Consider the following 17,609-nt stretch of genomic DNA (forward strand, 5'->3'; position numbering starts at 1 on the left):
ATGCAGGTATTGTTTATATACACCTCATAGCAAAAGGCATGCTTGTAGTTTCCACATATTTGATATGCCATGTCAGCTATACCTGATGGCAATCTTTTTCTTGTTTGAGCATCTCCACCTTGCCAGGCATGCCATGACTTGGGTTCCTCAGACTTCCTGTATTCCCACTGTGCAAATAATAGTAATCCGTAATGTGTTGCTTGACCCTTCACAATAGCTTTAAATCCTGTTAGATGCTTTCCACGTAAAGATTAAACAAAGTGATGGATGTAACAGTGTCTGTGACTTGGTACCTTCTCCCACACCAAACTGATTTAGAGCCTCAGCCTTGAGAGAGTTCTTATCATAGATCTTTATGGCTGGATCTCTCTGACTCCTGATTTCACTTTCTGCTGGGAGGCTGTTTTATGGCTTTTTCAGTTCTCCAATTCTTCTGCAGGTCTGTAATCTCTGGCCCCAAGAGTGAGAAAGCAAGCCCAGTTGCCTATATTGGAGAGGAGAAGCCAGTCTGGTCTCCATTCAAATATTCACCTCTGGCCTTCACTTCGATACCAGGTAATCTCATTTATTTCGGCCATATTTACTTGCTGCAGATATTTTCGTTCTCATTTAGTGTTTGTTGGGTTGCTATTCATAACCAACATGTTCAGAGGGCTCAGGTGGATAATGGCAGTTGTCACCTTTTTTGTTGGCCCAATAGACAATAATGGACAAGTGGGATGCAGCAGAAAAAGAGGAAGGCCGTATTATAAGTAGATTGCCTTGCTACCCACACTTTGCAAGACCTGAGCAGAGCTCTGGATGACTGGGGCCTTTGGAGATTTCTTGCTCCTCTGGTCACCATAAGTTGAAACTCATTTGACAGCATTTAACAACAACAAAATAAAGGTATCACCACAATATGGGCTTCCTATAGGGACATTTCCTCCTGTTCCGACTCATTCAGCTTCTCTCTGCGTTACTTGAGGCACTTGCCTCATTTTCCAGGTAGAGCGGGTAAAGGTATTGTAAGTCAGGTGTGTTTTTATGGGCCTCCAATTAACAGTACATGTAGGAATCTATCACAAATCGGCTAAAAGAAAGCCTAAGGCTAAACATAGGCTCAGTCCTCAGTCTTTTCGTGGAGTGACTATCTCATTGATTTTTCAATTGTTATAACTTTTATATGTTGACAGCCACTCCATCACTTTGATTTTTTTTACACAGGCCACAGAGTAAATATCAATTACTATTTACTTCACAGGGTTGTTGTGCAAGTTAATAACTATCATTACTTAACAGCTTAACTGTTCTAGAAGAAGCCAGCTGACCAAAAGGCAATTCACTTTATATCAATGTAGTGAAGAACTGGCCCACTGAGGAAGTGAGGGAATAGATGGATTGTCCATTTCATTGTTGCTGTCTGTTATCTGGTGCTGGACTGATAATATACAAATCGATGTTCTTTCCCATTAATATTCATCAATGGTTGCTGTCCATTCTCACTGAGAGGAAGCTTGTCTCATTGTAATATCAGGAGAAATACTAGCTGCATTTAGACTGCCTTCCAAACTGTTCTTTGGAGGCATGAAACCTGTGCCTGGATTATTTTCCCCTCCTCTCTTTATGCCTATGTGTATATAGGGAGGAGAATTGTGTTATGCTGGTCTCTGTGAAAGTGTAAGTAGAAACCTTCTTGTCTCAAAGGGTTCTGAAACAAAGATATTAAGCAATGGGGTAGGGGCACAAAAATGCAATAAAGTGATCTAGCTAATAATAGGTCGTGTCTACTTCCAAAGGCAGCAGTAGACTTTTTTTAGAGCTAAAGAATTGGTTTAAGGAGCAAGACCTTTTAATTATTCTGTCTCTTCTCCGGAAATTTCCTTTGTTTGCCTCTATCCTTGGTGCAATTAGTTCATAAATCATCCTACTCAAAATTGTTCTCTATCCACCCCAAACTCTCACCCGCCTCCTTTGTGCCACCCCCAGCAATCTATAAAAAGCAAGGTACTAAATGGCACCACTGGGAGGAAGGTAAAGCTAGTAAATGGTTTGCCTAATGCTCTTTGTAACAGTCGCTGGAAAAATAACTGACTGGCTTCTTTATTTTGTAATTTCAGTCATTTAGAAGTATTCAAAAAGGTAAATAGAGTATCATAACCATTTGGTAACAAGAGAACAAAGAGAAACAACTGTAAACTGAAATCAACATAGTAGTTTACCATCAGGAAGTTTCAATGACATTGGCACATGTTCCAAACAAACATTTAAAAGTGAAAAGGAAGGAAAAAAGGGAAAATGTTGGGTGGGAAACCATAAAAATGGATTAACTCAGGATATCATTTGACTTTCTGGACTTGCTATTGCAAGAATTGGGAGCATGTTTTTATGCTTAAGAGACAAGTTAGGTTCTCTAACAACTGTTATAAAAAGAAGGGCTTCACGAGAACGCACTTTTTAAAAAACCATGTCAAGGAGGGATGGTAGTGTCTCAGTCCAAAATGCTTTAAATTTTTCAGTGTAGCCACATATCTAACATGTTTATTTCATCGAGACTCAGGCCCTATCATTTTAGAAAGCTTAACAGATGTGCAGAACCATTTATGTAATAACTGATAGAAATTTCCCTTAAGTGATGCAGAAGCCTATTCTGGAAACCTAATGCCCAAGAGAACATGATTCTTTTGAGAAGAATTTGTGTATCTCTCCATTTTATTCAAATCAATTTCCTTTGTTCTTCTTTTCAGCCACATCTTCCCCATCTCAGCAGCAGCCCTCTCCTTCACCACTTGCAGATGATGTTCACTCAGACGACTCAGATGATATTATCACAGTGTCTCCATCACCAGTGAAAAAAGCATCATCTCTTGACTTCCACAGCTATCGGACACATTCTCTTGGTCTAAGCTAGGAGGCAAGCCATTTTGTCTTTGCTTGGCTGGATGAAATTGTAGTTGTGATGAAGAGAGATGAAGGTAATACCTATTTACTGGGTTGTTTTGAACATGTTTTGAAGGGCCATCCACTGCAAATCCATTTCTCCACAGTTTACATGCATTGACAAATACCTCTGCTGCTGCTTTGCAACTCTGGGACCAGTGCAAGTTGTCAAGTCTGCATGGCAGAGCTTCTGATGCGCCAAAAGCTCTGCTGGATCAGACCAAAGGCCTTTTCTAATCCAGGATTCTGTTCCTACTGTAACCAAGCAGATGCTCACAAGCAGGACATGAGCCCAATAACACCCTCCTGCTGGTACTGGCATAGTGCCTCTTACACTGCAGATAATGTATAGCGATCATTATGATGTAGCCATTGATAGATTCATAAAGGATACGGCTGATCAGTTCTTGTGGCAGGAAGGAGATACCTTCTTTTTTGGAGGAATCTCTTCTATTCTTCCACAGTTCAGGTTTTGTACTCATCCCCTCAGCTTTGATACCAAAAAAGCACCTGGTCCTGTGAAGCCTGTGTGCTGGCAGAAAGTACACAAACACAGCAAGCTCTTGAGTTTCCCAGGGCTCTTGATCCAAAGGCAATTGGAACCAAATGCTTCCAAGACCACGGCAGGATAGCTCTGGGAAGAGGGAGACAATTTGCTGAAAGCTATAAAAGATAAAGGATCTAGGAGACACATTCACCGGTGGCTTTTCCTGAGTAATATTAAAGTCTGCTAACTTCTTTCTTTTCCAGCTCTTCCATCAAACTATCTCATCTTTACTAGGGATATTATTTGACTCAAAACCATTATTGTATTAACAATCCATGCATGGATAGACTATTTCTTTTTTTCAAAACAGCTATGTTCATTTTACTGTTGGCAAGAATAATGTGCAAAAGTTTGCTTTCTGTGCACATTTCCATTGGAATGATTGTCATAGCACCATTAGAGGCCCCTGGATACCTGCTCAGATTATTTGTGCAGTAGCTTACATTGCCCAGTATCTTCTATACAGGATCTGAGGCAAAAATGTGTCTTTACCATTAACTGCTAACTGACCCTTTTAGCTGAAAGCACCAAGGATCTTCTACATGCAAACCATGTCCTCTGCTATTGAGCTACAGTCCATCTTGCTGGTGCTATTATTCGAAGTTATGAATCCCGATCAGGACTGCTACATGAAGGATGGGATGTCTTTTTACCTGTCATTATTCTGACTTGACAGTCACCCTGATTGATTGATTGATTGATTGATTGATTAAGAAACCAGAGCAATCCCTCATCTTTTCCCTCTAACCTTATGGACTGTAAGATGGAGAGGCTGCTTTTCACTAGCGATCATCCTACTGATTGCAGATATAACACTTTGCAACCAAATTGCACTTACAACTCAAGGAAAAGGAAAAGGTTAATGGTCATCATTGTGCCATTGTGACCATTAGGCATGTCTCTGAAGTGCTGAAGGCAATGCTTGCAGTAAAGACTAAAGGACTGCAGTGATAACCAAGGCCCAGCTTTGCCCAGCTGGCAAGAAAACTTATTTTTGCAAGAACATGGACATGGCTCATAAGTTGGCAAACAACTTGAAGGCACATGCACACAGGGACAAACAAGGGGTAAAAAATCTTGAGGGACCTCAAGGTAGCAAGGTTTTTCTTTTTCTTTTCAGTAAGCAGCAGTAGCTTGTTGGCTTAATAGGATCAATGTAGTATAGTGGTTTCAGTATAGGACTAGAACTCTGGTTTTGGAGTGGACTATGACTGGAGACCAGGGTTCGAATCCTAGCTCAGCCATGAAAACCCCTGGGTCACCTTGGGCAACTCATACATTCTCAGCCTCAGAGGATAGCAATGGCAACCCCCCCTGAAGAAACTTGCCAAGAAAACCCTGTGATAAGTTTGCCTTAGGGTCGTCATAAGTCAGAAATGACTTGAAGGCACACAACAACAACAACAACAAGCAGCAATAACAAAAGGATTGTATATCTTTATAACAAGTGAAACCAAGGCATTTTAAAAGTACATCTAACTAACTTTCGGAACAGCAAGGCCTAAATGAGTCACGCAAGTCACTAGCTGGCTCCCTGGAGTGTAGGCCATTCCTCAGAATAAATTGGCAAGTACATTCTGATCCACGTGGGCAAGGTTGCAAATGTGTGATGCTTTGAAGATCACATGAAAAAGGGACATCTCTTGATTTGTCATCTTTTAAAGCAGTGGTTCCCAAACTTTCAGCTCCCAGAATTCCTGACTCTTGACCAAGCTGTTTGGGGCTTCTGGGAGTTGAAGTCCAAAACACCCGGAGGAACAGGGTTTGGGAACCAAAGCTTTAAAGCAAAGAGAGTAACCTCTGGGATCAGCCTGCTACCTACCTGTTGTGTTTGCAACTGAATTGTTTCTACAGTCACTGTGGTATTTTTGTATGGTGTGTGTTGTGCACTGCAGTGCCTGTAATGTGGTGAGTGTGGCTGCTCAGCCATTGCCCACTCACTATATTGTTTTAATGCGGTGGGCTGGGGAAACTTGTCACCGATTTCATAGGAGATGTAAATCTTACATGAGCAGAACTAATATTTGTAAACACTTAAATTATTATGTGGAAAAAGACAATAAACAGATGGCACAATTTTACACAAGCGTATGCAGAAGTGCGCCCCACATTATTCATTGGGATTTAATTCCTACTATCTATGCTTAGGCTGAGGTTGATTTATTTAGAATTAAAACCAAGGCATAATGAGATGGGGGAATCAGAAGGAACAAGTCCTCACGTATTCTCCTCTCCTGGGATGAGCTACAGCTTAGGATCTGACTTTATAATATACTTTGCTTTTAGACACAGGAAAGCATAGATGCTGATACATCCTAACAGCGGAAAGCTGATTCTGTTGGAAATAATCATGCCCCCAGCCCCATGAGAGTCTTGGGTTCAGGCCTGCCCTGGAGGAAATGCTATTTTCTGATCAGGGTGGCATTGATTGGTTCTGGCAGTTTTGGTCTGCATAGCCCTGGCACAAAATTAAGAAACAAGGAGTCACCTCTTCCATAATGTTCATCTTATCTAGTCCAGTATCCTGCTTCCCTGATCCTGACCTGTCAGATGCCTCTAGGAAGTCCATATACAGGGCACAAAAGGAATGTCAGCTCCTTGCTGATACTACCCAGTGACTAGTAGTATATTGCCTTTCAACATGGAAGTCCCATAAAGCCACCATGGCTAGCATCTATGAAACAAGGTTCTTTGGGTGCCATCTTTTCTGTTGAAAATTTGTAGTGTGTCTTGAATGAATCAGCAAACCAGAGAGGAGAGATGCATCATCTTTACTGGCTAGTTCCACCCAGCCTTCATGAGAATATTATTTCTTAGAAAGTTAAAAAAAAATAAACCTATTGACTTTTTTGTTGTTGTTGTTGTTTGCGCAGTGCTGCTCAGCAGAGGAAAAAGAGCTAGCCATTTTGGTCTTCATTAATCATAAAGCTCTGCTGCTCAGAAGATATGGCGTGTTGTTGTGTTTCCAGTGAGTTTCTCTCCCGCCTTGCAGCCCTCAACAAAGAAACTGGCTCTCCCTCTTACGCTGAATGCTTGTTAAGTCAGGGATGGAGTCTGTTCTTTATCTGGCACTTACTGTCATTCATGCCAGCACTTGCAGCCAAAAAGGATGGCTACAGTACAGAGCAGATGAGTTTTGCTTAATCCCATCAGTGGAAATGCTTGTCTGTAGTCTTTCCAGATACAGCTGCTGGGAGCTGTCCAGAGCAAAGGCAATCAGAAGAGAGAGGTTTACACCAACGAGTAAATTAATTCCAGCTGCTGTTCTAGTCACGTGGACATCACTGTCGGGGTAGAAGTTGGGTCTGAGGAGATCTTTCATGAACGAGGGTGTTTCCTAAATGGCTCTATATGCAGTTAAGAACCATCAGTAAATTGTGGAAAGACAGTGGCCTCTAGAAAATGTGTGTTGGGCAGGAGAGGGTTAAAACTTGCACTGAAACGTCAAGGAGTACCTCTGCAAACCATACTGGAAGTTCAGATTTTGCTAGCTAACTCAGAGGGTATATAAGGGCCAAGACAGGAGCAAAATGTTTCCCAGACGCTGACCCCGAGGGAACTAGTTGCATGAGTAATTTGATGGAACTGGATCCTCTGTCTCTCAACTGTGGGCAGTAACAGAGAACTAATGATAAAGCACTAATGAGCAAAATGCAAGGAAGGGAGACCTCCGTTTCCTTAGGACTGTGGGGCTGCTCTCACTTTGGTGCTTCCAAAGTGTTGGGATTCATCAGAGAGGTGATTCAAAACTAGAGATAGAGAATCTATCTAATGGGCTGATCTGCTCCTGAGGCACAATGCCGACTTTATTTTTGGTGGCAATGATGGCAATAAAGTTAAAGGGTTTTGTGTTGCTTCATTTCATTGTTTTTAAAAAAGGATTGAAATTCAAATGGTCTTGAGAACCTCTGCCTATAACATGTATATTCAGGCAGCTGCCAAGTATGATCATGGGTTCTGTAGAACAAAATAAACTGGCCGCAGCCAGAGACACTGCTGTGAGGAAAGGCAAAATCTGATCCTGTTCCCTGCCCTTAATAAGAATCACAGGCATACAGTAAGCAGCAGTAATTGTGGGTATCATGACAATTAATGTGCTTTGAAGAACATGAAAACAATGTTTAAAAAGCCAGCAGAGTTGCTGTTTCTGAAGGATTTTGGGTGAGGGGCAATTTAGTTGGCCTTTCCTCGTCAGCCATAATGTGCCTCATTGCACTGGGATGTAACAGGACAAAGAAAGCTTTGCTGGTGAGTAGAGCCAAGGGCTATTCCACGAAGGTTTGTACAGCTGAAGGTTAGCAGCCTGTGCATTTACTGCTGGAGAGGAAGAGGGTGCCAAAAGCAGTCTTGCGGGACATCTGGTACATCAACCTCTCCCTGACTTCCTGTTGTCTAATCCCCAACACAGCAGGGGTCACAGGCTGACCTTTTGGCATTTGTCACAAATGAGAGGGGGGAAATGCATGCAGACATTTAAAACACCCATCTTTTCCTTTTCACTTGCTGGAGTCTTGGTTCTATGTCAGAGATATATTGGCATGGCTACTCCTGGATATATGGTCTTCTGATATTGGTGTATGTGTGCTTGTTTGTCTGCCAACACAATAAGGAATTTATAGCAGTCACAGGAACACATGGCATCATCTTGAACACGCTTGTTTACCTCCTCCTGTTACAGGAAGTTTTTGCTGCTGCAGCAAAGCATCCTGGGGGCAAGGATTCATTTAAGGAGAGATGCTCCCTCTGCAATGGAATGCATGCCTGCAGGAGCCCTGCTCAAAACATTTCCCCACAGGGTAGCTGTGTTAGTCTGTTAGAGCAAACCAATGAGGAGTTGTGTGGCATCTTTATCATAGCATGAACTGCTATGGAATTTTTTGTTAATTTGACTTTGCTTTTGACTTACAGCAACCCTATGGAGGACATTCCTCCAAGATAATCTGTTATGAACAGCTGAGGTCTTGAAAGCTCAGCGCTATGGCTTCCTTGACTGAGTCTTATCCACTTGAAATGTGGTCTTCTCCTTTTCCTCCTGTGTCCCACCAAACCAAGTACAGTCATAAACTTTAAAGAAGTGTTTAAAACAAACACAAAATCCTCAGAAACCATCCCTAGGGATGTAGGACAGGGGTCCTCCTGACCTGCTAACCCTAGCCAGGCATAAATGCAGTGCTCATGGCTGAAGATGACTGGTTCACATCCAAAAAGTGCAATTAATAGTGACAATTCTACTACTTCACCCATTGCCACCAGAAGAGCACTTTACATTGTGGCAATAGTTGAATAGCTTCCACAAATTCCCTCCGCTTTATGATACCCTGATTTGCTACTGAAGGAAACAGCTACTTTGAATAGCACTTTGAATATGATTCTGGTGGACTGTGCAGAGGATTCACTAACCTGTTTTTAGTTTGCCCAGCATCACGGAGCAGTCTTGACTCTAATGTGCATTCCTCACATAGTGATAGGTTTAGGATTGATGTATACAACTTTCTTCTCTTCCTGGACTGATGCAGAAACAAACAGAGTTTTAAAATAGAGCACATCTTTCAGTACCCTATCTCTGAACTTCAGTTTTGAGGCCTCTCCATACACACTCCATGCTGATAGAGGACAGTCCTTTACAAAATGGGTGAGTTATATGTGGAAAACACTGCTACAAGTTGAGATGGTGAACCTAGCTTGATGGTTTCAACATGGTCAGCAAAGCACAAAGAAGACAGGTCTTCCCATGGCTGTTGTCCAAGACAACTGACATGTTCAAACATGGTTTGGGCACCAGCCCTAACATTTGACAGAGTGAGGTAGACGATTCTGGCATACAAGTAGCAACAATTTACTTGGTAACAGTAAGGCTGAGTTTTGGCCAGGATGTCAACCTTGAACTTCAGACAGGACTGTAACTAAATTGGCTGGAAGAGAAGATGGCTCAAGGATTTTAATCTTTTTTTTAATCCCATGTTAGTTGCTTCTTTCCATTTTGGTTTTCAGACAAACCCAACAGAATGTGTGGATGGGAAAGAGGGGTAGTGGCAGCAATGTGGGAAGTGCCTTTAAAATTACAGAGAGTGGAAGACATCATCAAGCCCTAATTGGTAAGGGATTGCTAACCATCTGCTTTCATATAAGCAAAATTTCCTAAATAGGATCAAGTTGATCCAAGAGATTAGAATCCCTATCTGGGTACCCTTTCTTTGCCACATGGTGTAGACTGGTTGTGTCATTACACAGAATTAGTATTTCCAAGCATATTCTCAACCCTTTTCTTCCAGGCCTGCTAATCATATCTATGTTTATCCCTTCACTTAGTGTGAGAAACACACTGATGACTCCCAAAAGCAGGGGGCAAAGAGGTTTTTTCAGACACAGTCTGTTCTTGTATGGTACTATTGCCATCCCAGCTTGTAAAAGGCATAGATTGCTGCTATCTAACAGGCCAAATTCCCCTATCTGTACCTGTGTGCATCCTGGGAGAAAGGTGGGGTATAAAAAACGATGGTGATGGTCCCCGTCACCAATTCAAGGCAGAGCACGTTTTCAGAGGTGTAAGAAATAATGGCAGAAGATTCCTGATTTCTGCTGCCAGGGTTTCAATTTGCAGAGCAGCCGTTGGACTTGTTGTCTACCAACCTAGTTATAGCTCAGGACGGACCATGTTGCCTGGGGATGATGGGAGTTGTAGAGCACCATCAACTAAGTTGTAGAGAAGGCATCAACTAAGCATGGAGTGCAGGAGGTCTTTCTCAGTCCTAGCTGGAGATGGCAAGGAATAAATCTAGGCACTTTTGCCCACCCCCCAAAAAAGCCTCTGAGATGAATTAGTATGGATCTGTGTTAACGTAGCATGGTCTCTTTACTGATTATCTTCATAAACATTATTTTGTTTTGTTGTTTTGTTTAAACCCGTTGCAAGCTGCCTTAAGGATCCTTCAGGGCAGCCCAGGGCCTTAAATTTTAAGATAGATATCTCTCTACAGGGAGCAATTCAGAGCTGCTCTGGCGGCTCTGTTTCATGTGCATCAGCAACCATTGTTAATTATACCTAGGTATTTTATAGGAATTGTATTGATCCTTGCCAGAAGGATAACTATCAGAGTTGAAACAACTTTCTGAGTAGTGACAGGCAAGCCTGAATTAAAACTTTCACTAAGAAGAGATTTATTTTTTGTTCTCCACCAAATTAGCTTATAGTGAAGGTTCAGATGTCTAAAAATAATGGATGAATGTTATGGACACCAGATTAGGCTGAGAAGAGAAAGCTCCTAAATTCATATAATCATGAGACACGGCAAAGCTTTGACCAGAGAGATTTGGGTTCAGATCTTCATTCAGACAAAAAGTCCAACCAAAGTCTTCAAGACAGCTGCAATGATGACTGAATGCCAGATTTGAAAATGTTATAAAATGCACTGGCCTACAGAACCATTTATTGGCCATCCAGCCAATATATATACCTTTATTAGGCCTTTCTGGGGCAATAATAGTCTATAGTCAAATAGTCAAATGGAGACGCATACATTATGACAAAAATATATCGTTGCATGCTGTATGAAATAGGGAAAAACATCTGTTGAGAACGCACAAAACATCCTTTAAAATATCTGCAATGCATTTATTGGGACAACAAGCACACAATGTACAGAAGAACCGTTCGTGGTAAAAAGCTGTACAAAGGCCACCTTTGATGGTTTAAAGAGATATTTTAGAATATTACAGTTCCCATATTGGTATAATGAGACGTGGAGCTGCTGTTGCTTGGCTGGTTGCCTTCTTGAAACTGCCTTAATGAGAAGTTTTCATGTATTCGGATGTAGAACAGTTCACAGTGGTCCGTGTAAAAATGGACTAATCTCATTTGTGCTGGCTTTGTAACTATTTCATTCTTAGCCAACATTGTTCTACGTGTAGTTTTAAAACTTGCTTTCCACCAAGAATGCACTAGTGATGATTAAGTCAGGGATATTAAACGGAGGTCAAAGAGATGAAGTCCACAAGCCGGCTAGAAAACTGTGTGATCCCCCGTGGAACAGACTTCCTAATTAAAAGGGGATCCACACTTTGGGAAAGTTTAGAGAACGCTTCTGGTACATAGCAAGACTTAATGTTCATCTGGCACATTCCTTCCTAATGCAAAACATTTCCACAAGGGCCACAAAGTCTGCGCGAACACACACCAGCCTTTCTGTGAGGCCCAGCAGTAAGTTTAGATTGCTATTTTATTAAAAAGGCAATGACTACTTGTTATCATATTCTGTTTCTTTATGCCATCTTGAAACTAATTAGACCAAACTTATTTCTAGACCAAAGAGGATATGCTTTCCCTACGTTCTGAAATAATGGTTAATTTCACACAGATGGGAATGGCTCTGGATTATTCCAGCAAGGGCCTGGCCTGATGCCATTGTTATGCTACATGTATATACTGTGTGTGTGTGTGTGTGTGTGTGTGTGTGTGTGTGTGTGTGTATATATATATATATATATATATATATATGTGCTACTCAGTGACTCCATGATAAGCATGTGACCAAGGCTTAATCTGAGCCAGGGTACCCATGGCTTTCTTCCAAAACCCCAAAGTCTGCTCTGTGTGCCAAGGAAGACTGACTCCTTGAAGGAGGGGAAAATCTTTCTTGCACACATACATACTCTTTTTTTTCTTATGAAAACATAGATGCGCGTGTGTGCGTATATATATATATATATATATATATATATGGAAAGGGAGGACAAAAGGAAGGTGTGCGTCTGCACCTGTATATAATGCCAAGATCCAACAGTGAATTTCCATATCCTGTGACACTGGAATTTATACTTCCCTCTCCTTTCCATTGCTGGCTGTAGTACCAGAAAAACTGCAGAAGAGCATTTCTCACGGCAACCCAGCAGGTATTTTTTTGGGACAGAAGGGATTACAGGAAGGAAGGGGAAAGTCTGATTCTGTTGGAAGCAGTGGGATTTACTGGACGTTCCCCCCCCAAGGACCCTGGAGAATTAAGTCCCACATCACTATGACTGAGTCTAAAAGGACATGTGTTTCACATTCACACTTTTGTAGCCACAGATTTTAAAAACCACTGCAAAAGAACATATGGAGAAACCTAACAGCATCAGGCTGAAGTTTTGTGAATCCAGCATGCTGCTTCCCATTGGGACCTACCTGCTCCTTCTAGGAAGGTCACAAACTGGACTTGAAGGCAACAAGCCTCTCTTGTTGTTGCCCCAGAACAATCTGCATTCAGTGGGATGCTTCCTCTGAGGCCAAAGATCCACAGAAGCCCTCCTCCTCCATTAGGAGATTTACTTCTTTAAAGTCACTGAGGCTAGTTATTTTCACTATGTCTTCCATACGTTTATCTAGGCTGCATCTACACTGTGGAAATAATGCCGCTTGACGCCACTTTCGGTGCTGTAGCTCCATCCTATGGGACCCTGGGATTTGCAGTTATACAAATAGCCTTCTCTGCCAAATTGTGCAGGTACACTACAAAACCTTACCAAACTAAAAATCCCAGGGTTCTTCAGGATGGAGCCATGGCAGTTAAAGTGGTGTCAAACAGCATTACAACTGACCCTCCACATTTGCGGCTTTGATGATTTGCAGCTTTGTTTGTTTGCAGTTTTGATTAATATGTTCTCTCTGGGTCCTCTAGTGCAAATGTGCCAGACGTTGCGCACAGGGTTGTGCTGCTGGAGAACCTAGACGTTCCCCAAGAAAAGACTTCTCTGGGCATTTGTAGGTCCTCCAGCATCATTCTAGGGTCCACTTCTGGCAGATGTTGACCACAGAGGATCTAAGTCCCAGAGAAAAGGATGTTTGAAGAAGGTGTTTGTCTAAAACTACCGGGGGACACCTGGTTGGAAAAGCCTGTAGTGTACAAATGCATAAGCATGTAGTATATTATCTTAATTAACCATTAACCATGGTTTTTGAGGTCCGAATGCAGCCTGTGGGGTCGGTTTAGCAGTGATGGCGAACCTATGGCACGTGTGCCAGAGGTGGCACTCAGAGCCCTCTCTGTGGGCACATGTGCCATCGCCCCAGCACTGAGTTTGTTACTAGAAAGCCAGAGGGACATGGCATTTTGCAACAAATAAGTGGGTTTTGGGTTGCAGTTTGGGCACTTGGTCTCTAAAAGGTTCACCATCACTGGTTTAGTGCATCCTGCAGAATGCCTCGACCTAGAGTAAGTGGATTGCTTAACGCTAGCAATTCTGGGATGGTAGGAATTGCTGGTATCAACCCCGAAGGCCACTTACTCCTGATGAGCCCTAATACTTTTGGCTGTTAACCAATTAAAGCCCTTTTAGCTGATTATCCATGCTGATATAACTGATTATAGCTCCTTAAATATGCTTTACTCTCTGAAAGCAAGGTCCCTTCTTGCTCTGACGCAACCTGGGAAAGGGAGAACGATTGAACAGTGGTTGGCTTTTGAAAAGGCAGAAGCGCAATGCGCAGATGAAGGGGCTACTCACCTTTTGTAGGATTCCCAAAACCCTATTTCCTTTCCCTTTGATAAGGAATGGATCGGAGGCTGTGGGGTCAGTCTAGGCTTCCAGCAGCAAAGGTCCATATTGGAAACGTTCTGGGGAATGGAGACAGGACAGGATTAGCATGCGGCATTCGGACATCGAAACCGTGGAAGTATTTGTAACCCTGTTGTTGTTGTTGTTGTTGTTGTTGTTGTTGTTTGCCCTGGGAGGCTAGTTTGGCAGGCAATATGGGCCAATTAGCAGCTTGAGGGTTGGACTAGGACACTGGGAGACCAGGGTTCGAATCCCAGCTCAGCCACAAAACCCACTGGGTGACTTTGGTCAAGTCACAACCTCAGAGGAAGGCAATGGCAAACCCACTCTTTGCCAGGAAAACCCTGTGAAGAAGCCACCACCGCGACAACAGTGTGGAGCTTCCGAGGCGGAGGCCTTGCTCTCTGTGTGTGGTTGTGTTGTGTATGTGTGTCAGTGATACAATGTTTCCCACACTCACCCAAAGTGAAGCCAAGGAGTGTCACCAACACAATGGTGAAGGAGTCACCATAAGTCAGTGTGTTGCTTCTGAGGCGGAGGCCCTGCTCTGTGTGTGTCTGTGTGTGTGTCAATAATGACACAAGGTCTTGGTGTGTCTTTGTGTGTTGTGTATGTGTATCAATGATGCCATTTGTTTCTCTTGCCAGAAGGGAGGCCAAGGAGTCACCAAACACAACGGTGAGGAAGTCACCACAACAACAGCGTAGCACTTCTGAGCCTGTGGTCTAGTTGTGTGTGTTGTGTATGCGTATCAATAATACCATTGGTTTCCCTCACTTGCCAAGAAGGAAGCCAAGGAGTGTGTCACTCACACAATGGTGTGGAAGCCACCACAATGCAGTGTTGCTTCTGAGGTGGAGTCCTTGCTCTGTGTGTGTGTGTGTGTTATATATATGTGTGTATCAATAATGTGTGTGTGTGTTGTGTATGTGTCAGTGAAACAATCTGTTCCCCTCAGCTGCCAGGAGGGAAGCTAAGGAGTGTGTCACTCTCACAATGGTGTGGAAGCCACCACAATGCAGTGTGTTGCTTGAGGCTGAGGCTGTGTGTGTTGTGTGTGTTGTGTGTGTGTGTCCATAAGCCTCCTGCAGACTAGGCCTGAAGCCCTGAAGAACCCTCCTCCCTTTCCCTGAGAGAGAGAGAGAGAGAGAGAGAGAGAGCGGGAGCTGGGCGGCGCCATTGAGCCGAAGAGGAGGCGGAGGCGAAGAAGGCGAACAAAGAGAGCGGGAGCCGGTGGGCGGCGGGAGGAAGGCAGGGAGGAAGGGGCTTCTTCGGCGGGCCATGCTTCCCGGGAGCAGGAGCAGGAGAAGGAGGCCGCCCCGCAGCAGGGGCCGCTTCCCTGGGAAGGCCGGCTGAAGGAGGAGGAGGAGGAGCAGAAGGAGAAGCAGAAGCAGGGCGGCTCGGATGGCTTCGTCGTCGTCGTCGGCGCCGGGTCCCTCTTCGGGGCTGAGCTACTCCCCTCCCTGGTGGGTCAGCCTCCTCCACCGCCTGCCCCACTTCGACCTCCGATGGGAGGCTGTCGACGACCAGTTCAGGCCCCAAGACACCAGCTACCAGCAGGTGAGGAGGCCGGGAAGACCGGGCCTTGGAGGCCAGATGAGTCCCCTTGCATTGGGAAGGGAAGGGGAGAGCGGGAGAGAAGCAGATAGATAGATAGATAGATAGATAGATAGATATGTCCCTTTGATGGCTGCATGCCTGGGAAGGGGATGCCTGTATGGAGGCCAAGGGAAAAGGCACAGGATCCTATATATTCCTCTTATATGGCTGGATCCCAGGGAAGGTAATGGTGCCCATAATGATGCCAAAAGGGTAGAGAATCATATATATCTATATATATATATATATATACACACACACACACACACACACACATATGTCCCTTTGGTGGCTGCATTCCTGGGAAGGGGATGCCTATATGGAAGCCAAGGGAAAAGGCACAGGATCCTATATATTCTACTTATATGGCCGGATTCCTAGGAAGGTAATGGTGCCAAAAAGGTAGAGAATCTTATATCTGTCTGTCTGTCTATCTATCTATCATCTATCTATCTATATCCCTTTGATGGCTGGATTACTGGGAAGGTGATGCCTATATGGAGACCAAGGAAAAAAGGTGGAGAATCATATATATATGTGTGTGTGTGTGTTAAATGGTTGTGTTCCTAGGAAGATAATTCCTTTATGGAGCCCAGCCAAAAGGCTACAGAATCCTATACACTTCTGCTTTATGTGGCTGGATCCCAGGGAAGGTGGTGATGATGATGATGATGATGATGCCCATAAGGAAGCCAACCCCCAAAAGGCAGAGGATCCCTTGGAAGGCTGGGTTCCTTGGAAGGGTCTGGAGGCCAAGGAAGAAAGGGAGAGGATCTTCTCTATCCCTCTTGAGATGGGGATGGATGGATTGCTGGGAAGGGAATGCCTTTATGGGGCTCAAGCAAAAGGGCACAGAATCCTATATGTTCTCTTAGTTCCTGGGAAGGTAATGTATGTATGGAGGCCAAGCAAGAAAGGCACATCATCTTACATAGTCCTCTTGTGTGGCTGGATTCATGGGAAGGTAATATTGCCTGTATGGAGGACAAAGAAATAGAAAGATGAGGACGGATGAATTCCTGGGAAGGTGATGCTTCTGTGGAGGTCTCCATGCCCATTTCTGTACCCCTTTGGCTGGTCTTCATACATGCATTGCCTCCCCAGGAATTCAGCCATCTAAGAAGAATAGATAAGGTCATGTACCTTTTTGGTTGGCCTCCATACAAGCATTATTTCCCCAGGAATTCATCCATATCTATCGAAGATAAGATTCTGTACCCTTTTGGTTGGTTGGGCTCTGTACAAACATTTGCCTTCTCAGGGATCCAGCCATCAAAGAGGAATAGATAAGATTCAGTACCTTTTTGGTTGGCCTCCATACAAGAATGGCCTTCCCAGGAATCCAGCCCTCTAAGAGGAAGCCATAATGTTGGTTTCTACAAAGGCATTGCCTTCCCAGGAATTCAGCCATTACCATATAAGAGGAATAGCTAAGATTCACGGCCTTTTGGGTTGGCCTCCATATAGGAATTATTACCTTCCCAGGAATTCAACCATCTAAGAGGAATAGATAAGATTCTGTGTCCATTTGGATGGCCTCCATAGAGGCATCACTCTCCCAGGAATGAAGTCATTCCCATTTCAAAGGAACCCAGCCATTCCCATCTAAGAGGAATAGTCAGAGTGAATTTCACAGGGTTTTCTTAGGCAAGGAATAATGAGAGCTGGTTTTGCCAGTTCTTTCCTCTGAAATGTAGCCTGCAGTGCCTGGTATTCGTTGGCAGTCTCCTATCCAAGTATTAACCAAGGCAGACCCTGCTTAGCTTCCAAGATCAGACAGGATCTGGTGCCTTTAGGTTATTTGGGGCTAAATAAAAGTATTACCTTTCGGGAAGATCAGGTATCCCTGTCTAAAAGGAATACAAGATCCAATGCATTTTGCTTAGCTTCCATTAAGGCATTATCTTCCTATGAATCCAGGAGTCCCTATCTAAGCTGAATGTGGCCTATTTTGGTTGACTTCGATAAAGACATTGTTGTTGTTGTTGTTGTTGTTGTGCTTTCAGTTCACTTC

General features: G+C 43.5%; 2 protein-coding genes and 1 long non-coding RNA gene across 5 annotated transcripts in view; 2 read left to right on the forward strand and 1 right to left on the reverse strand.

The window, feature by feature from the left end:
* IQCE (IQ motif containing E) overlaps positions 1–6,259 on the forward strand; it is a 25,839-nt gene extending 19,580 nt beyond the window's left edge. For both annotated transcript variants that reach the window (XM_089540119.1, XM_089540120.1), the window contains 2 exons: positions 440–555; positions 2,727–6,259. In XM_089540119.1, the coding sequence (XP_089396245.1) occupies positions 440–555; positions 2,727–2,890 (280 nt within the window). In that variant the 3' untranslated portion in view covers positions 2,891–6,259. The remainder of the gene's footprint in view (positions 1–439; positions 556–2,726) is intronic.
* LOC149306472 (uncharacterized) overlaps positions 1–14,868 on the reverse strand; it is a 25,046-nt gene extending 10,178 nt beyond the window's left edge. Inside the window, exons 1-3 of the long non-coding RNA XR_016282470.1 lie at positions 14,457–14,868; positions 13,946–14,055; positions 8,867–8,973 (exon numbers count right to left, since the gene is read on the reverse strand). This is a non-coding gene — a long non-coding RNA (uncharacterized LOC149306472). The remainder of the gene's footprint in view (positions 1–8,866; positions 8,974–13,945; positions 14,056–14,456) is intronic.
* Positions 14,869–15,178: 310 nt separating this feature from the next.
* The window catches only part of TTYH3 (tweety family member 3), a 58,702-nt gene continuing 56,271 nt past the window's right edge, over positions 15,179–17,609 (forward strand). The window contains exon 1 of one of the 2 annotated variants that reach the window (XM_089476871.1): positions 15,179–15,556. In XM_089476871.1, coding sequence (XP_089332997.1) covers positions 15,401–15,556 — 156 coding nt within the window. In that variant the 5' untranslated portion in view covers positions 15,179–15,400. The remainder of the gene's footprint in view (positions 15,557–17,609) is intronic. The other variant, XM_089476872.1, reaches the window with a different exon arrangement.

Source organism: Sceloporus occidentalis, unplaced genomic scaffold (genome assembly GCF_023333645.1).
Source record: "Sceloporus occidentalis isolate IW3139 unplaced genomic scaffold, rSceOcc1.0.p SCAF_10, whole genome shotgun sequence".
In the NCBI taxonomy this organism is placed as follows: Eukaryota; Metazoa; Chordata; class Lepidosauria; order Squamata; family Phrynosomatidae; genus Sceloporus; species Sceloporus occidentalis.